We start from the raw sequence: 27,482 nt of genomic DNA on the forward strand, positions 1-27,482 counted from the left end.
TACTAGAGATGCCCACCACACCCACACTCTTTTCTAAATGGCATCTGCATCTCCCAACCGCTAACGCCTAGGAGAAAAAGCCACCCTCCCAAGTTAGGGTGGGCATCTGACACAAAAGCTACCTATGTACCCATATATGCTGATCAGCTACCAGAGTTGAGGAGAGTCCACAATTCTTTAGACATGTTTACTCATAAATATAGCTTATAAAGAAAATAATGTCAAAAGAAAACTTAGAATGAACTGAACCATATACCTCTTTTCACTCCTCACTGGGCATAGAGGTCCCCTTGTTTCAGCAGCTCTATCTGTGAGGATGGAAAAGAAAAAATAAAGTGTCTTCTTTACTAATCAGTATATAGCTGGAATTTCAACTTACACAGTCTCCAAAGTATCAAGACATTGACTTACAATGAAATGTTAGAATAAATTCCAAAGACACTAGCCTCGTTACAAATCAAGTTGCTTAAAAATGCATAAATCGCTTTCTTCTTTAAATATCTTTAGTGTAAACTGACTGATGTCTGCTCATTTGGTAAGCTATCATTTAGTGTCAAGGAAATTAATATAAGAAATATAAAGAAATTAATTTTAGGCTCACAAAATACGTACTACTATATACACAGAAGCAAGGAATTACAATCAAAAGGTATTTTATAAATCTGCTTCATCTTGAAATAACTTTTTTACTAAACTACTGGTACTGGATAAACCAGTCAATGCCCTGGAGTCTGATACAGTTTTAAGGTTTGGTACACCATCTTTCACAAGTATGTCATTCAATTTTATATGCACATGGACTAATTTCAGTATATCAAGAATAGGCTAAATCTGGGAACTTACATTGTTTTGGAACAAACTGAGTTGTTCTGACTCCATGACTTTGCTCTTCCCCCCAGCCTTTGGTCTTTAATGTATCCACGTGACATCTTTGAGAACTTAGAAACACAAAAAGCGAAGACATTCAGATACAAAAGGAAAATCTATCATAAATACTCATTATCTCTGTCTGACAAGCTTCTCCATAGAGGAGCTACTGATTACCCTGAATTTACAAGAGAGAGGATGCAATACAGCACTACCTGGGACTAGGATAAAAGGAGTCTAATCCTGATTTTAATATTTCAGCCAAGTTACTAACCTCCAGTTGTTCTATTTGTAAAATTGCATGTTCTCAATCCCCAGCACCACCTTGACTGAAAAATCTCATGTCATAAAACTCAGGTCAAAAGATGGAAAATTTTACACAATACACTGAAATGGATCCTAAAACAACACACTGAAAGCTGAAATGTAAAAAGCTAAACAGGTTGAGGATTTTGCTAACATGACAAAACCAACAGTTCATGAAGCATACAGCTCTGCTTTCAACAACCACTAGTCAAAATGGAAAAAATATTAACATTCTCACTGACTCAACTAAGAGAATTAAAATTTTAAAAGTTCACAACCAAAATTTAAATTCCCAAATATTCCTTTGTTATTTCTGTACTCAACAAGCTAGTCTTGTGACAATTTCACCTTCAACTTGCTGTTACATAATTTCTGTCTCACTTGTTAAAATCACCAAATGTACCTCAATCCTGAGCTCACATATTTTTTGTCCCCTTTTTACATGTGAATATAAGGTCAGACAACTCCTTCTGCCATTCTCATCTATTTGCTCAAATCATTAGAGCATGTAATTAACAAGGAATCTTAAAAGAAAAACTTCTTATGATCTGGGTGACTTTAATCTTGTCTCTAAAGTGGAAGGTTCCCAATTGTGCTAAGATGCATCCACTAAGATGCCTCAGGAACTACGTGTACAAAGGGAGAGGGAGGAAAGGAGACAGGGAGGGAGGGACAGGCAGGAGAGGAGAAGAGGGAGAAAGCAGCAGAGAGAGACAGAGATTGTGGGAAATGTGCATGCTGGGGAGGTTGAAAAAACTCTCTGCTTTGTGATTTCAACCAGTGATTCCACTTTTCTATATCAGAGTTTCAAGTAAGAGTACAACTAAACAAGGGATTCTAAAGCTAACAGAAAACTGTATTTTGTAAAAGCACTATTCTATATAATCCATTACTAGATATAATTTGTTCAGGCATATTACAGGGCTAGCTGTTTCAATGTTAATCTTTTTTCCATAAAATCGTTCCTACCAATTCCCTTTCCAAAAATAAGGAAAAAGATGTCTGGCAAAGCACTGGATCTTGTTAGCTCATATTTACCTGTGATGAGTTGAAGCTACAGGAGGAACAGAGTTTCCATGAACACCTTCTTTGAGTCTCTCCAATAACCTTCGGTACTTCTCTCTTTCCTCTTTTTGAACACCCTAAGTAAAAGAAAGCATGTTTGATAACTTCTAGCACACTAAATATATAATTAAATCATAAGCAAAGACTTAATAGGTCATAGATGTGTTTGGTCAGCACAATGCTTTTTAAATTTTTTAAAAATTGATTTTGAGAGAAAGAGAGAGAAACATCGATTTGTTGCTCCACTTATTTATAAATTCATTGGCTGATTCTTGTACATGCCCTGGCCAGGGATCAAACCCACAACCTTGTCGTTAACAGGATGACCCTACAACCACCTGAGCTACTCAGTCAGAGTTAAAATTTCTTTAAATTAATTACCAACTTTATAAATTGAAAAGAAAAATGCAAAAATCTGGCCTCTTTTGAAAAACCAAATCAACAATCTGGAGCTAGGTAGGGCTATTCTCATTAGATTGGCATTCACTCCAGCCCACTTCACTCATTTACATTATCTCCTAGACCTTGAGAGCATCTGAGTTTCCGACAGAACTAGGTTAACCACAAAACAACTCAGCAGAAATAACCCACTTGCATATTCAGAACATTCTGCTTCCAAATGGAACTGGTCTCACCAAAGTCACCAATGACATTGTATGGCCAGATCCAACAGATACTTTTTCAGCCTTTTATTACTTGACCTCTTTCTTTAGCATCTCACCCTGATGACCTCGCCTTGCCTTCCTGGACAATACACTCTCCTGATTTCTTCGTATCTTCTCAGTCTCCAGTGCAGATTATTTCTTCTTCTGCCTGCCCAAAATGCTAGTGGTCCTGCCCATTATCTCTTCTCACACTACATTCTCTCCCTGAATGTCTCAGCTCCCCTGATTTACACAATACCAATATGCAGAAGATCCAGAAATGTCTCTAATCCTGCCTTCTTCTCAAAACTCTACGAGCCAGGTCACTTTGCATGTTTCACAGGCACTTTAAAAAAATGTCCAAAACTGAAGTCATTAACTTTCCCCTAAACATCCAGGGTATCTTGGTCAGTGGCACCTATTTATCCAAGACTGAAATCTGGAACTCAGGCTCTTTCCACTAACTTTATATCACACTTAACCAATGAATATGTCCTCGCTAATATTACCTTTTAATATTTCTAGAATATATCGTCTGTATACCCTATATGTGCTCAGTGTCATCTTTGATTTCTCCTGTAACAGGTATTGAAGCCTACTTTATAGTACCTCTCCTTAAAACCCCCTCCAGGGCTGCAGTCCATTCTTCTCTCAGCCCACCTGCTTGTTCAGTAAAACTATGCACCCAAACAAGTATTTCTATGATGAGCAAACTAAGTGGCTCAGAAAATCATGTAGCAATAGGTGATGGTGCTCGGGGATGCCAGACACAGGATAATTCTAACTGCCCCTAGAATAAGTGAAGACTCCAAGAGGGGAAGTGAAGAGAAGCTTGATGAAAATATCATGCTAAATGCCCTGAAAAGGGAAGGAAAGAGCAGACATGTACACCATTTAACTTTTGTTACTTAGTCATAGTTATTACAGCTTCTAAAAGAAACCAGTTAGAACAATTCAGGCACCCAAAAAGAATCCATTATCTTTTCCTAACATGACTCCTTTTTCTTTCTTATAGTGAAAACAATCTGGAAATTGACTAAATTACATATGCATAGAATATCTCTAGAAGGATGCATACAAGTATCAAGAGTCAAACAGGGTGGTAGGGCCAAGTATGGAAGTGAGGCTGGGAAGTTTACAGTCACTGTACACCCTTTTATAAATTTGAATTTTATACTATAGTACATATATTACGTATCCCCCCCAACCAAATTCATAAACAGTTCAAAAGAGATCAGACTAGAAGGGCTTACCTCCTCCACAGTACAATGGGGACGCCTCAGACCCTTGCCACCCTCTTCAGTAATCATCTCTGTTACAACCTGATCCTGAGGTTTCCACGTTAAGGAACTCTCTGGATTGCTTTTGCTATGACGGCGGCCACCTGGTCTTCTATTATAGCCTTCTGAGTTCAAAGTAAAACTGAGAGACAGAAAAAATTAATGTATCACCAAACTGCTTAAATTGCTGGAATCTACTAAGCTTCAGACCACTCTGTGATTAGGCTTCCCAGATTAAGCTTTCTCCTGGCAAATCAGACAACTAGCATTCACGAAAGTTAGCCCTCTCTCTAGAATAGAGGGAGGGCGCCCATAATTCCACTATGGAGCGTCACCAGAGCTGCCACAAGAAAGCCTCTGCCTTCTTCCTCAAGCCCAATTTTCCAACCTGAACTCTGGAATTAGCTCCCCTACTACACATACCCTCCTCTTGTATGCACTTTTCCTTCACTCACTTGGTATCACTGGGATTAATTATCAGTGTGAATTGTTTAATGTCTATATCCTACACTGGACTTTAAATTCCAGGAAAGCAGAGATTACATTCATTTATCACTATATCCTAGAACATAACCTAAACTGAAAAGCGCTCAATATCTGCTGAATGCTAAATTAATGAACGTAAATTAATAAGTTCTCAAGAAATGAAGGCCATGAAGCTCCTAGTCACTGCTGCTGGTGGAACAGCCTGCCTCTCCTGCCATCACCAATAATGAGACAAACTGACATCATACCTTCTTGATGTAATGTTTTAAAAAGGATACATCATGTATATAATATTTTTACCAAAGAAAGTTGCATAATCTAAAACAAATCATGAATAAATGTCAGACAAAATTAAAGAACATTCTACAAAAGAAATGTTTTCTACAGGGTGGAGCAAAAGTTAGGTTTACTGTCGCGGGTACGCGAAACACAAAGTTTATTATTATTTATTAATTACTGTATTATTTTTCATATATGAACGACTGTAAACCTACTTTTGCCCCACCCTGTACTCTTTAAAAATATCCATGCTAGCCCAGCCGGTGTGGCTCAACAGTTGCGCATCGACCTAGAATCCAGGAGAACATGGTTCAATTCCCAGTAAGGGGCACATGCCTGGGTTGCGGGCTCGACCCCCAGTTGGGGGCATGCAGGAGGCAGCCGATCAATGACTCTCTCATCACTGATGTTTCTATCGCTCTCCCTCTCCCTTCCTCTCTCAAATCAATAAAAATATGTTTAAAAAATATATATATATATATCCATGCTATTAAAGACAAAGAAAGTCTGAGGAATTGTTCCAGATTAAAGGAGAGCAATGAGAAATGAAAATTAAATGTAATAAATGATTCTGTATACTGAATTGTGGACCAGAAAAAATAATCACTATTATGGATAAATTTAAATAAGGATATATAATAGTTATATTAAATTTTCTGATTTTTGTAATCTATGATTATATAAGTAAATGCCTTCATTCTTAAGAAATAAACACAAACACTCAAGTACCTATGATTAAAAAGGCATGAGTCTAAGACTCTCAAATGGTTCAGGGGAAAATAAATAAATAAATAAATAAATAAATAAATAAATAAATAACAGAAAAAGATAAAGAAATTGGCAAAACATTAACAACTGGTGAATCTGGGTCAAATGAAGACAAAATACATGAAGCAAGGATGGACATAACTGGATGAAGAAATAAACAAGTCTACAATTACAGTAGGAAACATCAACACTCCTTGCTCATCAATCAATAAAAAAGTATACAGAAACCAGTAAGACCTGCAAAACATCAGCAAACTTGAGCTGACATTTATAGAACACTCCACCCAACAATAGCAAAATACACATTCTTTTCAAGTGCACAGTGGACATCACCCATGTAGATCATCTTCTAGGCTATAAAACAAATGTTAAAATTTAAAAGAACTGCCCCGTCGAGCGTGGCTCAGCGGTTGAGCATTGACCTGGGATCCAGGCAATTGGGGTTCGATTCCCGGTCAGGGCACATACCCAGGTTGTGGGCTTGATCAATGACTCTCTCATCATTGATGTTTCTATCTCTCTCTCTCCCTCTCCTTTCCTCTCTCTGAAGTCAATAAAGATATATTTTTTTTTAAAAAAATTTAAAAGAACTGAAACCATACTAAGTATATTCTCTGACTAACAATGGAGTTAAACTAAATAACTTAAAGATGTCTGGAAAGCCCCAAATATTTGGATATTAAACAACAGAATTCTATACTTCAGAATAATCACTGGTTAAAAAGGAAGTAAAACAGAAATTAGAAAATATTTTTAAATTGAATAAAAATTAAAACCAACTTTTCAAAATGTGTGGGATGCAACTAAAGCAATGCTTACAGAGACAATTATAGAACATAAGTTCACCTCTAAATATTCAAGTATGTATCTCCCAAGAACATAACCTCAATACAATCACCAAATTCAGGAACTTTAGCAATGACATAATATGTAACACATAGCCCACATTTAAATTTCTCCAAAGATATTGAAAGTATCCTTCACAGCAATTTTTTTCCTATCTCGATTCCAATGCAGGAGCTCACATTACATTTAACTGTCATGTATCTTGAGTCTCCCTTGAAGTGAACAGTTTTTCAGCCTTCCTTCATCTTTATAATGAAGAGTACAGGCCTTAACCAGTTTTCTCATTCTTAGACATAGATTGATTTTGCAGGAATACGAATTAACTGATGATGTCCTCAGTGTAATATATCTGGAAGCCACGATGTCCATTTGTCTCACTGTGGGTGGCTTTAACTTTGATTCTTTGGTTAAAGTGGGGTCAAGAGGTTTTCTATTTTACTATTTTTCCTAAAGTTACTATTTTTCCCTTTGCAATTAATAAGTAATTTGTGGGGAGATATTCTGAGTTTATGTAAGTATCCGTACCTCATCAAACTTTTACTTACTAGTTTCAGCTCAATTGATTCCTGTATGTATCAATTATTACTGTGATAGTTACAAAGTGATTTTCTAATTCTATCATTCCCTCTACACTTACTAGATGGCATCCTACTATAAAGATCTTTCCCTCCAACAATGTATATTTATTTGCACCTGTATCCCAGTCTTTCTTCATTTTGATTCTTAAATTGTCCCCAATTTGGCCAGTGAAAGTCCCTTCAAGTTTCCTCCTATGTTATGTTGACATGTCCCCAGTTTCTGAGCACTCCTTTAATTTCTGGCACAAGACATTACAAACCCATTTTGTACTTTCTTTCCTAGCTCTACAAGCAACCAATCATCCAACTCAAGAGAACCTAGTTTTTAGCTAGTGTCTCATTCTTAAATATGAGTGGATAGCCAAGAATTACCAGGCACTTGAATAAAGACTCTAATATGCAACACAAGACCAAAAATAAACCAAAGGAAGCACGGAATTCAGAGGAAGCAGACAAAGCAGGGAGAAGAAATTTTAAAATAATTAACAGCTTTAGTGAAATAAGATACTACATCCTTACAATAACAAGATGCTTGGAGAAAGAAAAACCATGGGGAGTAGGGAGAGGGAGGATACTTACAAGTTAAAAACTATGAAGCCCCCCACCCCCCCAAAATTAGTAAAACATTTTTTTAAAGGGCAAGGACAACAAAAAGAATATATAGGAAAATTAGATCAATCCGAAAGATCTAATAGAAAAAAAAGGGGGGAGGGCCTAATATCCAAGCAGTAGAAATTCTAGAAAGTGAGAACACAAAGAGAAGAAAATTCCTAATAAAATAACAAAAACAGTTCTGTGTATGAAAATTCATCAGGCTAGACACATGATTTCTGCATTTTCTGCACACATATTATACTTTTAAAAAGTTAGAAGTGAATGACAACTCTTCTTCAAAAAGTTTTCAAAATCAGATGCTATGGGCCTATAATATGGCAGAAAAGGTAACACACACCTGAGTTCAAGTTTCTCACTATAGCTGTATGATATTCAGTAAGCCCCTAACCCTCAGAGTACTTACTTAACAAGATTACATAACAGAATAAAAGTGAAGTGCCTAGCAAGAGTGATCACCTAATAAGCACTAACCATTTAAAGAAAGGCAGAATTTAACACTTACCTGAAGGAAGGCAGGACTCTGCGAGGCTGATCTCGAGTTACTGTCACTCTGATCTTTGGATAGTCACTTATTCCATTAGGAGATTTATTACCTATTTTAAAAATGCATTTGTAATTGTAAAAAAATAAATAAAACAAAACACCTGTAAACAGCCTGCATTAGAAAAGAGACTGTGTGATCAGTCTACACTATAAGAACTACATGTTATTTTTTCCAATTCTATTACTATACAGCACAGAAATCCAGCACAAACTTTGTAAAATTAAAGGAAAAGCAATAGTGTTTAGCTTATCTTTGATCTCAGATAAGCAATAACAATTCTAGGCGAGATTTCCTAGTTTTGCTTGCTGGGACCAATAAGAGGCATGAAGAAAATGATCACAAAATTCCCTATAATCTAACCAAATTAAGAGCATTTTCTAAATTATTTCTTAAAATAATGAAAATCTGCCATATGTTAGTACATTTCACTGGAAGAGTCTAACATTTCTTGTGAGATGCTTACTATACTGCAAAACATGGTATATTCCATGTTTTTATCAGCCACATTTTCTGCTGGAGCTGTTACAGGGGCTTAGAGTGACTGAGGAATCCAAAATGCAACCGTAGCAGTAAGACCTAAAATGACCTGAATTCATTTGTCTGCAAAAACTGATTTGAACCAATGTCTAATCTCAATGGGTTTTTAAAACAATATTCAATGAACACAATATATCTAAAATAGGATAAATTCAGAATCTCCCAACACATTTCTAAGGGTTTCAGATTAGACTGTGGACTTGTTTATATCAGAAGCCTGCCCTAGGAATACCTGTGCATCTCTGAGTAGGCTACACAAGCCCAAGAAAATATACTGCTGGTGCCTCAGGCACAAGATAAATCTACAATCCCTTCCATGTCAATTTTAATGGTAAATAATTTTAAACATTTATATATTCAAACAATATAGATTATGAAATCTAATTTGTATTAACTTTTTAAATAAAATATAAGACTTCAAAGAAGTATCATCTTTGTCCCAGGTCCCTTGGAACTAGCTTCTCAGGCTTGGGGGTACACATTTACTTTCCTTTTCTGTGTCACTAGAGGTACTTTACTTAAAAAAGTTCGTTTGAGAAGCACTACTCCAAGGTTTTTATTATTTCCTTAGCTTCTTCCATTTTTGACTTCTGAACCCACAACTTCTCTAAAAGCTCTTTTCCCCTTCCTATCAAATATTTACAAACCCACCTGCCTGACAGAGATCGCACCATTTTCAGGACTCTGACTTCTTCTTTTCCCCACCATAGCATTGTGTACAGTATATTCAATAATTACAGTTCAATTTCAGGGTCTGGATGACATAGAGGCTCCTAATCCATAAAACTGTGAGAACTGGCAACCTAAGGGAGAGTTTTACTATTTTTGTTATTATTGCTATTTGTTTTGTTATTAAAGGTTTTATTAATCCTGGTAACTTAGCAGGGTCTAGCACAGAGTAAACTCTCAGGAAATGTTTCTATGTGTGGTTTTTTAAATGAATGAAACTTGATCTAAGTCACATTAAGGACAGTGATAATACAAACAGAAACACAACAGTAAATTTCAAGACAATTCTAAAGGAAAGCTATTTGCTTCTTAGAATGATAAAGAGAATGTCTGTGTTCTCATCCCAACCCAAATCAGTGTTCTCCTTTCATCTTCTCAAAACTCAGAAAAAACAGGCAGGAGGAGGTAGGGGGAAGCAGAAATATTTTTGTCCACCTCACCCAGTTTCAGCATGTTGTTCCAGGATCCAGAACCTGTCAGTTCACAAGATGAAGAGTTCGAAAATACCTTAAAATCAAATAAAATGACCTCTGTAGTATATAATTTTAGAATTTAAGTAAGTTTTTAATATGAAGAAAAAAAAAATCACTCTATTGGTGCTAGCTCACAGAAGAGATATTATCAATAAAACCAAAGGTATAATCTGTGAAGACTCACAAAATGATGTAAAAAAAACCCACCAATTTCAAGGTTTTCAAACATAATTATCATTCAGTAATTAGGCTCTTTATCAATATTTTTAAAACATGTAATTTCTTAAAAGTGTAATTTCTTAACTTCTAAATTTTTGGCCTTTATATCAAGGCTAATAAAGACATGCACATTTCTGGATAGAAGTCATTCTACACATTAATTCCTAAAAATGAGAATATTTCCAAAATTTATTTCAATGATTAAATACAGAAATCAGTAGCCCCAATGGAGCCCTATCCCCACTGACCTCTCCTGAAGGGGCTGCATTCCGTGTTCCGTTACAAGCAGAAGCTACCATGGGCTTCGTGGTCAGCTGGAATGGGAATCCAAACAAGCTGGCAGCATTGTAGAGACTGGTTTTCACTTGGTGAATAAAGCAATCTAGAAAGTGTAACATGGATTACATATACATATAAACATAGAGGAATAAACTTCTGGGAAAACAAGTAAGATTGTATCTTTAAAATGGCCTCTCAATTTTTATTAGAAGTCCTATTTTCAATCATTGAGATAAAATGGTATCTGTAAAAAGAATTTTTCTCCTACCTGAATAACTGAAATTCTAGCACTGTGATTTTTGTTTTTTTAGTAAAATATCTGGGTTGCTACAAAAGCATGAAACCATCACTTTAGCAAATCACACAGACTCATGCACAAAAAAATCCTGAAATGACAGCTTTCAAGCAATCTGTTCTCCTGAATATATAAAATAAAAAGAAATCTATGCCAAAAAGACAGGGGCATAACTTAACAACCTGGAGCTATAGTCACAAGGTATGGCAGAATCCTACAGGAAACACTTATCATTTACTCAAGGGTTTGTCCTTACTTCCTGGGCAGGTAACAATACAGTTGTCCTAAACAACTACTTACTAAGTGCCTATTGCATCTTGGCTACTCCCAGGGTAGAAATTAGTGAAGTATCAGATATGCAATTCTTAAACATCTATGAAAAAACAAGGCTATCCCTCTACTAGAGATGTGTTGGGAGGTCTCAGACTCAGCCCTCCCTGTCACCAAACAGAAAGATTACAAAATAAGTAAGTAAACAAACAAAGGGGAGGGGTAAATTTGTTTTCTCAACTTCCTCTTTTTATCACTACCCTTTTCTTACTTCCTACATTATGATTTACTTTCTAAAATTTCCTTTCTATTTCTTAATTAAGGGTATCCTAAAGAACTAGTCTGAACGAAGCAGGTCATCACCTTAGCCACATTCTTTTTTAGAGAAAAACTGAAATGGTGGCTTTTAAGCAACAAGCACTCCAGAATATATAAGATATAAAATACTTTCCAGAAAGATAGGGAAATAACTTAAATAGCAGGAAGTGATAGCTGGGTAAAGGAGAATCCAATCTGAAATAAATAATCTGTAACTAGAGAACAGTTAAAAGAACCAAAGTTTGCAAATATCCTTTTTCTCATTTTAGGAATTAGAAAGAAAGAATTCCAGGTCATCCTTCTAATAATGTGAGCTTTATGTGGGAGAAAAATGGCTTTGGGGATTGATGCTTAACCTACAGACAGTCATCCAAAACTAGAGGACAAGAGGTACCCTTAACAACATAGATAAGTGGACACTAAAAAGTCATGTAATATTTGTTTTCCTACAAATGTCAAAATATGAGTATGCCCAAGATTGTCAAAAGATCTCATTGACTTAAAAAAAAACCAACAAAAAAACAGGCCTGTCTCATCTGTAAAATGGGGACAAGACCACCTTATTTTCCTGAGACTAAACTAAGAAGAGTTCTTAAAATCCTTTCCTTCTATAAATCATGAGTCTACAATTCTAAGGTCCTCTTTTTCTTTTACCCTTCCTTTTTCTTTGAAAAGCAACCAATAGAACTGTACTGCCCAATATAGTAGCCAGTAGCTACATGTTAACTTACCTAAGTTTCAATTTATTAAAAGTAAATTCAGTTCCTCAGTCCCACTAACCCCATTTCAAGTGCTCAAGAGCCATCATAGCAGGCAGTTCTATTGGACAGCATTGCTATAAACCTTTACAAACTCTGCCAGTAAGTATTACCTGTGCTACTTACTGCTTCCCCCTTGGCTTAGGTTTCCTTCTTTAGTTTATATTCAGAAAATCATAATACATATTTCATGGAAATCACGGAGGAAGAGATCCTTAACATAGAAGTCCATAAAATGGATGACTGCCAGAATTATTTCAGGAAATTTCTGTAATTTCACGGTCTATGTTATTATTTGTTTACCACATAGTTATTTATATTTTTCTTTAAAACTGGCTTTCTTTTGCTAAACAAATGTATTTGAAAGGTAATTTTTTAAAATTTTCAATTACAGTTTACATTCAATATTACTCTGTATTAGTTTCAGATGTTCAGCACAGTGGTTATAAAATCATGTATTTTACAGAGCAGTTCCCCAATATTTCGAGTACCCACCTGATCCCATACATAGTTATTATGATACATATTCCCTATGCTGTGATTTATATCTCTTTGACTATTCTGTAACCCCCAATTTGTATTTTTTAAACTCTTCCCCTTTTTCACCCAGTCCCCCAACCTCCCTCCCCGCCAAACATCAGTTTGCTCTATTAGTCTGTTTCTATTTTGTTTGTTTGTTTGTTTTGTTCATGTAAGTGAAATCATATTGGTATTTGTCTTTCTCTGTCTCATTTCACTTAGCAAAATACTCTCCAGCTCCATCCATGCTGTCACAAATGGTAAAATTTCATTCTTTTTTATGGCTGAGCAGTAGTCCACTGTGTATATATACCACAGCTTTTTTGTTTGTTTGTTTAAAAAATGTTTGTTTGTTTGTTTTTTTAGAGAGAGAGAAGGAGACAGAGAAACAGTGATGTGAGAGAGCACCATGGATCAGTTGCCTCCTGCATACACCCCAACTTGGGATCAAACCTTTGTATGTGCCTTGACTGGGAATCGAACCAGCAACCTTTTGGTACATGGGGTGAAGCTCAACCAACTGAACCACACCAACCAGGGCTCACAGCTTTGTTATCAACTTGACTATTGATGCGCACATGGGTTGCTTCCATATCTTGGCTACTGTGAATAATGCTGTAATGAACACGGGGGTGCATATATTCTTTCGAATTAGTGTTTAGGGTTTCTTGGATACTGAAAGGTAGTTTTATATTACTACTGTGAATGTAAAGCAACATTATTTGCCTTATAAAGAAATGAAAACACAACAATATTAAGTTCTAACTGGGCCTATTTAAAAAGGAGAGATTAGCATGTACTGTTGACTCTTGAATAACACAGGTCTGAACTGTGCAGGTCCACGTATATACAGATATATTTTCAATAATGTCAATGTATTTTCCTTATGATTTTCTTAACATTTTTTTCTAGCTTACTTTATTGTAAGAATACAGTATATAAAATATATTACAAAATACATGTTAATCGACTATTTATTGGTAAGGCTTCCAGTCAACATGAGCCTATTAGTTAAATTTTGGGGGAGTCAAAAGTTATACATGCATTTATTAATTTGTGGGGGGGTCGATTCCCATAACCCCCATGTTGTTCAAAGGTCAACTGTTTTAGACAAGTAGTGAAGACACAACTAAGCATTTAATCAACATTTTTCTGCTTAAAATAATCAGAAATTTAAAGTAACTGAAAAGAATACAATTTTTTTATAAAACATAATTTAAAATTATTAAATATTATGAACATTGTACCTCCTAAAATCATTTCCTAACTGATATCTATCCTGTGCTTTGGGAAATACATCCTAATGAATTTGGATAGTCCTGGCATTCAAAGTCCTCCACAATTTGACTGTTTCTCTCTTATCAACTTTTTTCCTAAGTTATTCACTAGTTTTTGAACTACACAACTTTCTAATACTATTCCTTCTACCCAGAAAGCTTTTCCTTTCTATTGCTCTCTGCTGATATCCTATCCAGCCTTCAAGAACTATCTCACATACTAGCTCCTTCACCAAATATTCACTGAGACTCTTAACCAGCTAAAAACTGGACAGTATTTTGTTACTACCCTTCTTATTGCATTTATCATGTCCTCATTGACACTGGTATTATTTATGTACTTCTCTTACATCCCCTACTATATAATCATATATATTCTTACAAGTGTAAAGTTTTTAAAAATAGAGATCCTGTCTTACTCATTTTTATATTTCCTGTAGAACCTAAGAAACTACTTAGCAGTAAGACATGCTCAGTAAGTACTCATTAGATTTAAACGAAATCTTAACACAGATGTGTCCACTCTTAACTACCACATTTAAAAGTAGATCCACATTCACATGCATTTCTAAGAAAGAAGAAAATGTTGTTAGATTATCCCATTGTGCCAGTGTCCTTTACTCTAATTTGATTTTCTTCCATCAAATGATATGTAGCCCTTCAGGTTATAGAGAAGTAAACAATTTGGGGCAACACATTAGATTAGTTCACACAGCTATCTGAAAAAGATGACTCAGTTTGAAGTAGTTTTTACAATGTTTTCTCCTCAAATTTAAAAAGCCACTTTTCTTTATAGGAAGATTTAGAATTTTATAATGAATATATTTTTAAAAAGCTGTAAAAAAATGTATATTCAACCTACAGGCTTATCTACTAGAAAGACAATTAACTCCCTGATAACAGTGGTTACCTCCAGAAAAGACAACTGAGTAGAAAAGGGATGGGAAAGAGATTTACTTTTCACTGCAAATGCTTTTTACCTTTTGAATTCTGTTACATGCATATAGTTTTCCTATTAAAACACTAATTTTTAAAATTAATATTCAATACCTAATCTTGGTCTTTTGGCCGGTATTTCATCAGTGTCCACTGCAGAAAACAGAGTGCTGAAAAAAAGAGAAAAGAGGGAAATAAATATATACACACACACACACACACACACATACATATATACACAAATGCATTTATATATACGCACATATCTATTTCTATAAACTTAGCATTTATAGTGTTTATACGACATACCTCCCTCCATCGACTCTGAAATAAAATGAGATCTAACTGATGTTTTAAAAGAGAATGCTACTCGCCCTGGCTGTTGCGGCTCAGTTGGTTGAATATCATCCCATGCCCCAATAGGTCACTGGTTTGATTCCTGGTCAGGGCACATGGCTAGGTTTTGGGCTCAATCCCCAGGAAGGGGTATGCAGCAGGAGGCAGCCGAAGGCTGTTTCTCTCATCAATGTTTCTCTCTCCCTGTCCTTTCCTCTCCTGCTAAAATCAATAAAAAAATAAAAAATAAACATAAAAAAGAGAGAATGCTACTCCATAGGAGGACTAAACACTATGGTTTCAGCTATCTGAGAGAGACCCAAAACTACCTATCATGTAGAATCTATAATCTGGCTCAAGTACAAACTTGAAACTGGCCAGAAATAACTTAGCTAGAAAATGAACATAGGTAAGAACTCAGGACTAGTTCTTTCCTTCTTCCCTACAGAAATAACTTAAAAACAACAGCACTACCCCAAGTCATTTTCTACCTCAGGTAGAAGTAGACAATATAAGAAGCCTTGAAAGACAGTTCTTAGCCAGATAAGCTACTATATTTAACTGCTTTTTTTTTTCATGGAAACAAATTACAGTGATAATGAAGAATTTGAAAATTCAGAAAAGTTATCGGACCTATACCTCAACAATGTTAAAGGTTCATGGTACCCTACTAATCATCTTTCTAAAGATGGGTGTGACTGATCATATTTACAAAAAATGAACACAATAAATCCCAGGAGAACACCATTCAGTTCATTACTTTAACAAGTAATGAACTAGACCTCCAGGCATCATTTTGACTGGAAAAAAAAAAGGCTTACATTGAGAAGACTTGCATTAGATTAAGGATGTGCAGTAAAGAATAGGCTTTTCCTCTCCAACCCATTGTTTTCCTGACTAGCAGGGATTCATAGCAAAAAGAGAGAGAACAGGGAGAGCAAATTAACATTCCCTTATTTAATAAATATATACCAAGTGCCTATCATGCACTAACCTCTTCACAAGGCCCTCTGAGTAGAATAAACAAATGTTACCCATATATATTAAGCATCATGCTAGGCACTTTACAAAATGTTCTCAAATGATTCTTGTATCAACCCTACAAAAAGGTATAAAGGAATAATAAGTTGAAACCTTGCCCCCTCTGGAACACATAATGGAATTTAGCCAACAGTCTATTTCATCAATGACCTGTATCCTCAGATTCCTGTATTAATCATCTTGTTCTCTCAAACTCCAAGAAACCACCTTTCAATGATCTTGAGGCTTAATAAAAAATTTTTAAAAAGTGACACACGATCACTAAAAGCTGGGGGGGGGGGTATAGAATTGTTATGGTATTTTATTCTCCAGTCAATTCTTAGGCAAAGGAGCACACACTATGAAATGGGACAAACCAAGGGGTAAATGCTAGGTAAAAACAGCTTTTAGTTTCCCCAAAATTTTAACTTAAGAGTACAGATTAGTGATCTTTTTAAAGGAATGAAGTACTTCTCCCCCTCTCCCCCATAATACTAATTCTAAAGCTAAGAACCACTCTCCCTACCTCTCTCCCCAAACACACACACACACACACACGGTTGGACAGCTGTTTCAGAACAAGACAGCTGCTGTCTCGGTGCTAAGAGAACAGTACTTTCAGTCAAAACGGCCTCGGGCAAGATATCAATCTCACTTTCCTGAACTGCACTTATTGCCCACAGATGACACTTGGCAGTGTGCTTTGTAAACAGTGAGCCAAAACAAACAGTTTTCAATCTAAAAGCGGCAAAATATGATAAAGCCCCATTTGTTGACTGGAAACAGCGTGGACTCGGACAACATCAACGATCCTAACCATCACCTGCCGCTCCAAAGACAACCAGCTTCCTTCCATCCTCAGGAGCGGCATCAGCACAGGGTGGAGGAAGCAACTACGTCACCAGGGCACCCGCGACCAGCACCTCTAGTGCCTCGGCCCAGCTACGCGCCTGGGCTGCGTCGGGGCTGAGCCGGGTCCTGCCTGGCCGGATCGGCGTTCTCAGCCAGACCCGGGGTGGGGGAGGGGGACAAACAGGCCAGCACGCTACCCCCTCTCCTCTCACCTGTTCGAGCGCCGCCTTTTCAGGAGGGCCCGGGCAGGGGGCACCGGCCGGTCACAGAAGCGGAAAATGGTGCCGAGAATCCTAACCAGCCATTTGTACATACCAAGCCGAAGCAGCAGCGGCGGCCGACACACCCCGAGACGCAAACCCCAGAGCTGTCGCCGCCGCTGCCGCCTTCGCCGCCTCAGCCACCACAGCCAAGGTTCAGTCGCTGACTTGTGACGCGATCTGAAGGCCCACAGATACAACGTCCCCAGGGCTACAGGAGGACCCCGCCCGCCACCGCTCTCGACGTCACCTCCTCCCTCCTGACCGGAAGGCATTTCGTCATCAATCTGCGCACGCGCACCCTAGGACCCCACCTCCTGCGGGACTGCCCAGGCCCAATCATTAATGAGAGCGAAAGGACTGTGGGTGGGGCTTTCCCCTTGCCGAGCCAATCCTGAGACGGCCCGCGGGACAGGGCCCACAGGCTACACGTGAGGCTGCACCGCCGGGGAGCGCGCTCCGAGGGCCGGAAATATAGAAGGTACTCAGTAAACGCTTGAGCACACAAAACAAACGTAGGTCAGGTTAATGTACAGATGTTTACCGTGCTAGGAGGAGCCCTTTATTTTGCTTGTACCTTGTACTTGACGGGAACTGTCACCTTCATTTCTCCCAGCAACCGCAGGCAATGGAGAGCCCTGTGCCCATTTTTAATAAATAAGGAAATCGAGGCATAGAGCGATTAAGCAATTTGCCTGAGGTGATAAAACTATCTAGTGGCAGAGCTGGAATTTGAACCGGGGTCTGAGAACCAGCGCCAGTCCCCGCCCTAGAGGTCTACTAGGAGAGACGAGATTACAAATTACGAGACAGCCGGCCGCTGTGATAAAGGTGTATGCAGAGTGCAAGGAGCCAGAGGAAGGAAAACGCGCTACAGGGAAAGGGAAGGGCAGAACTCCAGGGAGGCTTCACAGAAGCTTAAGAATTAAAAGGTACCTGTGGCCTGTTAGTTCCTACTAGTCTCCTCCTCTAGGCTGGTAAGCAGTGCTGCTAATTACTTTCTGGGATCTAGAGGTCACATTTCTGGTTAATTATCAATAACAATAAAAGTCCTACCCTATTCAGTGATAGAAAACCTAGTGTGCCCCCCCCCCCCCCAAGAGTGCTGGGTATCTTCAAAGGTTTTCATGCCCCACCAATCCATCCCAGACCCTTACCTGTGATTCAGTTAAGGCCAGATTTCCAGACTTGCTATAACTTCAACACAGACACTCCCCAGTACAACCTCAGACTTTGTTCAATAAATAGTATTCTGGAATTCTGCTGCAAAACCACTAGCTACCCAGCTACGTCTACCATCACTCTGGCTTGGGGGCAGGGGCAGTTCCTGTACACAGCTAACATCAAGATGTCACTGAAAGTTTGAGAATACTGTAATAGAGTTACAAAGCCTAGAAGACTTAGAAGTGGCTGTTGCAAGTATAGCATCTATAGCCCATTGCCTCCCCGTACACCAAAATGTTGCAGATTTGATTCCTAGTCCGGTCTGGGCACATACCTAGGTTGCAGGTTCGATCCCCGGTCGGGGTGCGTACGGGAGGTAACCAATGGACGTTTTTCTCTCACATCAATGTCTCTCTCTTTTTCTGTCTCTCTCTCTGTCTCTCCCTCTCTCCCCCCTTCCTCCCTCTAAAAAAAGCAATTAAAAAAAACATATCCTCAGGTGAGGATTAAAAAAATATATCAGAAAACTGCAAGTTTTAGAATAGCAGCTTCTCGCATGTTCTGGCCACCAAGATTTAAGAAATACCAGCATCAAGTCTCAGAGCACTGTAGCACAACACCACATTTTTTTTTCCTTTTTCTGCCTCAATAGCACCTGCACACCCAATACTGAAATGTCGGTGAACCAGCATGAAAAGTGGAAAACCTCAGTCTGAGTTCCTGGGATTCATCAGCAAACAATAACTCCTGAGTGTGGCAGCCCCCGCCCCCTCTGCGCCCCCAGAAACTGTACATGCCCTTTGTGGCCTCTTAATGTCTCTAGTTGGCCTCAGAAACAGATAAAAGGAGGGGACTCAACCTTACCATGGCTCCCGCCTGGGTCTTGTCTGCCAGTTGATGCCTTTGCCGTCCTGTCGTCCACAGTAGGGGCATAAGCCACTGTGCATGCATTGGTCAAGGAATGAGATTTTCCTTAACCCCAACCCCACCACTGCCACAGCTATTCCCGGACCCAGAAACTCTTCACTGGGGGGCCAGAGGAGAATCCCAAAGCCATATAGAGTAACAAGGACAGTGTGATTTCTGCCCTTGGTTTGGATCATTTAAACCCTTGTACTGCCTGAGGGGCACAACCTCATTGCTTAAGTTTTCACCGGGTATCCTAAACAGTGGCTGCAGGCTTCCAAAAAGATGCTTGTGCTCCTCTGGCTGAGATCCTCTCCTCAAAGCCTTTCCAAGCCCCAACCCCCATCTTCCTCAAACTCTGCTTCCCCTCCACGAACAGTGTAGACCCAGCCCCCTAGCCCAGTCCTTAGTCTTGCAAATACTTCCTTTGTCTTCATTCTCGGAGTGTTAAAAGACTTCCCCTCAACTCTCTTTTTTGCTGACCCATGTCGGAATGGAGTTGTGGGCCATCTGATGGAAAGGGGAAGGAGGCCATAGATGAGATGTTGGTTTCATCCTAATGTACCTAAAATCTAACATAATTCACCACCCTGAAGATTGATTTCCTTCTGTGAACCAACTTCTCTGCCACTCAAGAAAAACGTGTCCTCCTTATAATGTAACTTTGATCTTAATCTGTCTTAATAATAACCTTAGCCCTATTGTCCAAAAGCAAGTACAGCTCTTTCTTGTCCTAGATTTTATTATAAAATTTGCTCACACTAACTACAAATGACTTGGCCTGCCTCATGTGGTGACATAATAGCTAGCGCCAGGCCTTACCTAAGCTTAATCAAACCTGCTTTTCAGATCTGTGGGCTGATTAAATGTGTTTACATAGGCCCAGCATAGCTAAGTACTTAACGTTTCCTTACGTGTCCTCCCTTCTCATGTCTAATAAACTTGCCAATTCTACATCCTACATTTTTCTCAGACCTCCCCTTTTCCCCTCTCCAAACCCAAAGAAAGAGCTGCTGTCATTCAGGGCCTGCTCATTTCTCACACCACTGAAATAGCCACCTTCTTTTCTACCCAGTCCCTCTTCTATGCTATTTTCAAGGTGATCTCTCTTTGTCTTTTTGCAGTTGTTTTGTTGCCTTTTGTTGTTGTTAAGGAAGGTAAATTTATATTGCTGTTGTTCTTATTTAGTAAGGACAGTAAATTTATAAATTAGATTTATGGTTTTCTGTTATTACTGAATCACTAAAATAGGCGGGGTTGGTTTTCACCAAATTCTGGAAGTTTGTTTGCAGTGGTAAAACTGAGGGTCCTTATGACTTTGATTAAATTTAGTTTTAAATCTTAGCTCTAGAAATCATATCCCTGTCTCTCTCTATACCCCTCAAAGACTTAGTCTTTCCCCCAGATAATCAGCAACCCCCAAGACAGCAGAATGCAGTAGCTGAGACCTGAGTAATAGTTATAAGGTCTGGACATCTGGCAAGCTAAAGATACTGTAACGTCTTGACCTAAGTTATATTTCAGTTCCCCCTGGCCAGAAGGATGCTTGAAAGGATCTCAGAGCTGTCTTCAAGACCTGAGAAATGATTTATTACCCTTACCTTACCTTGGACCAATTAGCTCCCAGCACTACCCCAAACTCCAGTAACCCACAGTGTTTTGTGATTTTGCCCTGTATAATCTGTAACCTACACGCTATCTGGGAGTCAGGTCTTTAGAGCATAGCTTCCCATCTCCACATTGGCCAATTCAATATTAAACTTTTTTTCTACACTGCAAACTCCTGCTCATGCATTTCTTTGGGCCAGCGCATGCAGGCAGGCACACCCAAGGAAAAACATTGGGGTTCTGGTAGCAGTGGTCTGACTTAAATACGAGCTACCCTAAATTTTTCTTTGGACAGCCCTAGGGAGAATGTCAAAAAGGGAGACAAGTATCTTGGGGAGCAGCTGAAACTGAGGTGCAGCCAGAAGAGGAGGATGCCACCAGGTGAAAAAGTTCCTGCTGAGTTAGACAGCAGGAACGCCTTGTAGGGGCTAAAAGAAAAGATTCCTTTTCCTCCTTCTACATTCCTCTAGCTGGGCTAATAATCAGATTACCAAAGACAGATTAACAGGAGAAAGTAAAATTTTTAATATACACACATGGGGAATTCACATAAGCATTAAAATTCCAAAGACAGTGAGGTAAAATTGTGTGTATGTGTCATTTTGCAAAGTATAAAAGTCGGGGGTAGGGATATGAGATTTCAAAAGTGAGAATGGGAGATTCACAGGTAGTCAAGGAAGAGCTGAACATATGTTCAAGGCAGGTAAATTTTTGCTAGGCAACCCAGAAACAATGACATGGGGTAATCTAGTAAACAGGCCCCTGTTTGATGCCCTCCCATCCACCACACTAATTCAAATTAGGCTACTAAGGCAAACATCCTAAGATTCCCTTTCTGGAGTAGGTCTTTCCCTCTGAATCTCTTAGGTAGGAAAGAGGAGAGTGTCAAAGATTCTTTCTGAGTCTTTCCTTAATTACCAGTTTAAAAATCAATTATCCCAAAAGATAAAACTTTTGGTCTCCTTCACCCTCAAATGGTTAATGATGGTTCTGACAGGCGCACTTATAATTTCTAAAGATTAATCTGAAATATAATTATATTACTTATAAAATTGTAGAACACATATACTTATGTAAGCAGGAATTTAAGGTTTTTTTCCTTAGGCTTCTTTCTCCTAGACCTTTGCACCCTGCACTCCCCTTGATCCCGGACTGAAGCAATTAAGTAGGTGGCGCAGCTGTGAACAGTGGGTTAAGATATCAACTTATCAAGACATCTCCAGACAACCAAGATCAAAAGAATGACTTCCAGGCTGCACGTAGCTACATTCCATTCGCAGCCTTAGTTTGCCCTATATAACCCTGTCCCTCAAGGCCACTCCCTAAGACAGGTTTTGGATGCTTATATGCTCCATGTCTTCTTGGTTGGCCAGCCTTCTCAATAAATACCTTATATGATTCAACCCTGCCTCCATTGAATTGGATACAGCGACAGGCAGCCAGAGGCCCCTCCCCGGGGTTTCCCTGTAACAGTTCCAGATGGGGGCCCAAGGCAGAAGTCACAAGGATAGACCTTCCAAATTACAGGGGTGAGTTTTTCCTATAGTTGCTTCTTACAGACAACTCTGTGCCTGCTCCAGGGAATAATTGTCTAGTGAAAGTACAGAATTCCCATGAAAACAATTGGGAAACCAGCTAAGTTAAAGTAAAAACAGAAATCTTGTTCTAATAACGATTTTAAAACAACAGCTTAAGATTCAAATAAATCTAAAATGCATGGTACTGATGGACATTAAATATTGCTCTGCTCGATCCCCCGAAATTTTTGTTGACAGTCCGATGTGGAGTCACTGCCAGCAATGAGTTATGTCAAGTGCTATGTCAAGACTGAGGTAATGGGATGTAAGGGGAATGCCCTTGAGGGGGGTGGGCTTGAAATGCCCGAAACCACAAGTGTGGACGCTTGGATAAAGACTCATCTGGACACACATATGAGTGGCACCTCCACCCCTTGTGGGCTATAAGAACTCAGAGCTCCGACCACCCAGTGCTCAGGTTTGGCTGTATCCTGGGGTTATGCTCAGAGCCCGGCCGGACTTCCACTCCACTGGAACTGTGCTGTCACTGTGGGCACTGGCTGGAGACCAAAGCCAGCCTCTCCACTTGCAGATGCTGCCAGTGACAGGGACTTAGCGCCCGATGCTCCCTCTGCTCGCTTCTATCACTTAAGGTCCCCCTCTCTATGTGTAACCTGCATGTGACTCTATTGGCTTATTGGGAGGTCTCCCTTAAAAAACCTGGCATTGTGGAAAGATACAAACATGTGTGAGTGACTTCTTTGGGGATGGTCCCATGCTCACAACAATTTTTTTTAGAACTTTTAGTAAGTAAAAGAATTTTGCCTTTGCCTTCCAGTGACCTTGCTAAAGCAGTCTCTCCTCGAGATGTTCTGTGCAACACTCTGAGTACAAGCAGTTACTGAAAGCATTGGGCTTGCATTGATTTTGTTTAATAGTGTTTGTAAGGAAGTCATGGTTTCTAGGACAAAAATACTTCTTAGGCCCAAAAAGTAGTATGCAGATATTTTCCTTGTTTTGTAATAAACAAGCCCCCAAAATTATTCACATAATAATGTTAAGTTAACATAAGTATATTACCGTATATATTTATGTCATTTATTACATATTATTATATTATTTATTCTATTTATTTGTATTATTACATAATAGTAATATACTAACACTAACACTTTGCTGACCAACTATTTCGAGCCAGAGCTCGCCCATGCAGCTGGCTACTTCTCCACTCTTTTAAAACTCTACATTGCTTTCAGACCTTAAATTACTTAAATTAATGTAAGTACAGACACTGGTTATCTTGTGACTGGTCAGCAACGTTCAGACACAGAAACACGAATATACTTGTGACCGGTCAGCCTAACATATAACTAAGTGAACAAGAAAAAAGTCAGGTTCCCACTACCTTGAAGATGAAACCCAATATCCTAAGCATGACATACAAAGTTCTTTACAGCCTGTCTTCAAATAACTTTATCATTTCCCTACTTATACATGTCAAACTCTCATTCCACACTTCTTTTATGCCTCCAAGTCTGTTCCTTAAGCCTGGAATACTTTTCCTCCACCTCCTTCACCTCACAAACTCCTACCTAGTCTTTGAAACCCAGATCAAAACGCACCTCCTATGTGAAGCTTTTCCAGTGGCTCCTCCCTCCAGTGGATCCCAGCGTCTCACTGCTTCCTCCTCAGTTCTCCTATGGAACGTGTATCCATATCTTTCTATTCTTCTTCTTCTTCTCATTAATGTGTCTGTGTCCTTGGAGGAAGGAGTCATCTCCTATTTTTTCCTTATTATTTTTAAAAATGGAAGCTCAAGAAATGTTCAATAAATGAAGGGATGATAAATGAAACAAACACATTGATTTGGGGAAAGTTACCCGGATCTCCTTGCAGAATGTGAATCAAGGAAACAGACTTATCTCCCAAACTTGGACCACAGCTGAGAGACGGCAGGGTCATGCATGCAGCTGAGAAGACAAAAGGATGTTACAGTGAATCATTTACCAGCTCGGATCCCTAGACCCGGGCAGGAGGGGGCATAGGTCACCTTTCCTGACTGCTGAAGCCAATGAGAGTTAGAAAACACCTCCCCTTGGTTCCATCACACTTCCATACCTGTTTTTCCTGCTCTTGGAAACTTGCCTGCTTCTTTCTACCCTGCTCTCTGTCACAAGTGATTTTAGGCTTTTTTTTAAAAGCCAGCCCTGGCTGGTGCGGCTCAGTTGGTTGAGCATTGTCCCGTGCACCAAAAGTTTGCAGGTTCAATTCCTGGTCAGGGCACATGCTTGGGTTTCGGGCTCGATCCCAGTAGGGGTCGTGCAAGAAGCAGCCAATCAATTTCCACTCTCACATGGATGTGGGTTTTTTTCCTCTCTCTCCCCCCCTTCCACTCTCTCTGAAAAGCAATGGAAAAAAATATCCTTGGGTGAAGATTAAAAAAAGGAGAGAGAGAACCAACCCACTTCTCAAAGATTTCTTGTGCTACTTCTTTATAGTCACACCCATTCTCATGTCCTCCCTTCCTCTCCCCTCTCTCATCCTTTGAAATTTTTTTTTAATAGTTGAAATTTCTCACTAACACAAAAAAGAAGGGATGGGTTTCCCATTTATTCTTGTGCTGTTTTGAATGATGGAGGTAGGAGGGAGCATGGACTAGGAAGTTAAGGGAATCTTCTATGCCCACCAGTGGGAAAATTATTAATAGTAACATAAATATGTTAAAAGTAACACAAAGCCCCCCATGGAAATGATTTTTATTCCTATAATTGGCTAGTTTCCAGGAAAATGTACATTGGCTGTGTGTAGATAAACTCTTGGCATGGTACTAAAACTGATAGGCACTCAACAAATATTTATCAGGCAAGGACACTGATCCAACAGGGAGCAATGCATTCCATAACTGGCTCCTAAGAGAATGGGAAACAATTCTCCATTTGTTCCCAAGGGCAGTTGTTTCCAAATTAGTAAAGCTTTTTGCAGTGGAAAAGTAAAGTCACTAGCAGGTCACCTGTTGGGTTTTCCTATTTACGTATCCCTGATTTACTTCTCCAAGCAGCAGAAAAAACACAAAAAATAGACTAAAGTGCTGACTAAAGTCATGAACCTGAAATACCACTGCTGTAAACAGCTCTCCATTCCTAAAATCCCTCAGAGATTCTCCACCAGATCCCTCTGCTGGTATTGTGTAGCCCACCTTTCGAGAGAAGGGAAAGGTGCGGATTGTGTGGCCAGTTAGGTAAAAACAATAGTTACCAAATGGTGAATGCATTTACCTTGGTAGTAGACACAGTGCTAAGAACTTTCATTTAATCCATATAATACCCCTGGGAGATGTGTGATTTTATTATCTCCATTTTACAGTTGAGAACACACAGCTAGTGATTGGAAGTGGTGGGATTTGAAACCAGTTCAGTTGACCAGTGCTAGAAAGTCTGAGATGTGACACAGAAATATACACAATATTTTTAAAGCTCTCCCAGGTAATTCTGATATACTGATTGCTTGGGAAGCATTGCTACAATCTATTTCCTGTAAGGAATCCCCTGCAAATTGGGGTGCTGAGAACTGATAAACTTAGATCAGAGATGCTCTTACCTCATAAACACGTGCTTCAGATGGACAGTGCTAAGTGACTAGTGGCTTTTGCCTGCTGCTTTGGATAAAAATGTATTCTTAAATTGTTTCTGTCTTTATTTTTAAGCTCATCAGACCACCAGAAGTCTGAGTAGTGTTGTAAGAGCTCCACCAGCTCTCCACCAGAAAGAGAATTAAAATACCTTGTAGCTATAAAGCACACGTTTAGTTACTTCCAACACTGAGGTGGATAGATTCTGGCATAGTTCCCTATAAAGTCTTTGCATTTACTTTTCTTTTACAAGAAGGAAGAACAGGAGGAGGAGGTGGAGGAGGAGGAGAGGAACTAATAGCTAGATGGGAACTTTGAATAAGAAGAAATAAAAATAAAGATATATAATAACATAAAAAGGTTTCCTTTAATCTGAAGCATATTTTGGCAAATGTAAGTATATAATTGGACTTAATGAAATGCTCTTAATAAAATCTAAAGACTGTCCTATGAGGAATGAGTGTGTGAACTAACATAAAAAGTAGTTTTGTATACACAGGCCAACAGAACACTGACTGGGTTGGTTTCATTCACAAGAACAGGAGAGGAAAATATCTGAAATCACACTTGATTTCAACACACCAAGCCAAAGGACTAATAAACCGCCCACAAAGAATGAAACTATTTTCAACTCGTCATTCTGCAAATATGTATTATAACATTAAGATATGCATAAAATTGTGTAAGGTAGAAACATACTCGACCTTTCATTGAAAAGAGGAGGAGTCAACTATGGTGAAAGGGTTGGGACCTGCCTGCAGTGCCTCGGGAACTTCCTGTTGTCACCACACCTCTGGGTTAGTTATCTGAGCTCTCCCCGGGCAAAGCCCTCAGTTGAAACTCCAAGGCTCTGGGAAGGAAATCCTTCTTGTGAATGCAACACACTCGCTCGTTTCCATATGCTGAGATTATACGTCTTCATCAGTTTGATGTGCTTGGTGAGATCAGGTGGGTCATTTGTGGAATCATTTCCTTAATTGTTTAAAAAATATTACTGGTATTAATGTCATTTTGTATTTTATCATCCCACTTCCTTAATGGACTTTTTAAGTTTCATCCAATCATTTTTAAGAAAGAAGATATGGATTAAATAAATTTCTAATTCTGAAAAAAATTACTTTTTTCTCAGTAATAAAAGAAACTCTTATTCCTTTGGATTAACTTTTTCTTCTCAGGGTCAAAAATTAAATATATTGGAAATTTAAAAGAATGTTCTTTTCTTCATAGTTAAATTTTTCTGTGCCTTTTCACCTCTATAAAATAAGATTATTTTTTGGGAATTTTAAATTTTATTTTATTAGAA

At 38.7% G+C, this 27,482-nt stretch overlaps 1 protein-coding gene across 1 annotated transcript in view; it reads right to left on the reverse strand.

The window, feature by feature from the left end:
- The window catches only part of SENP2 (SUMO specific peptidase 2), a 29,364-nt gene extending 11,836 nt beyond the window's left edge, over positions 1–17,528 (reverse strand). Inside the window, exons 1-9 of the mRNA XM_016200093.2 lie at positions 17,309–17,528; positions 15,003–15,058; positions 10,485–10,618; positions 9,985–10,051; positions 8,237–8,327; positions 4,136–4,304; positions 2,212–2,315; positions 844–938; positions 257–308 (exon numbers count right to left, since the gene is read on the reverse strand). Of these exons, the coding sequence (XP_016055579.2) occupies positions 257–308; positions 844–938; positions 2,212–2,315; positions 4,136–4,304; positions 8,237–8,327; positions 9,985–10,051; positions 10,485–10,618; positions 15,003–15,058; positions 17,309–17,409 (869 nt within the window). The 5' untranslated portion in view covers positions 17,410–17,528. The remainder of the gene's footprint in view (positions 1–256; positions 309–843; positions 939–2,211; positions 2,316–4,135; positions 4,305–8,236; positions 8,328–9,984; positions 10,052–10,484; positions 10,619–15,002; positions 15,059–17,308) is intronic.
- Between the last annotated feature and the right edge of the window lie 9,954 nt (positions 17,529–27,482).

Source organism: Miniopterus natalensis, chromosome 6 (assembly GCF_054644295.1).
Source record: "Miniopterus natalensis isolate mMinNat1 chromosome 6, mMinNat1.hap1, whole genome shotgun sequence".
NCBI classification, from domain to species: domain Eukaryota; kingdom Metazoa; phylum Chordata; class Mammalia; order Chiroptera; family Miniopteridae; genus Miniopterus; species Miniopterus natalensis.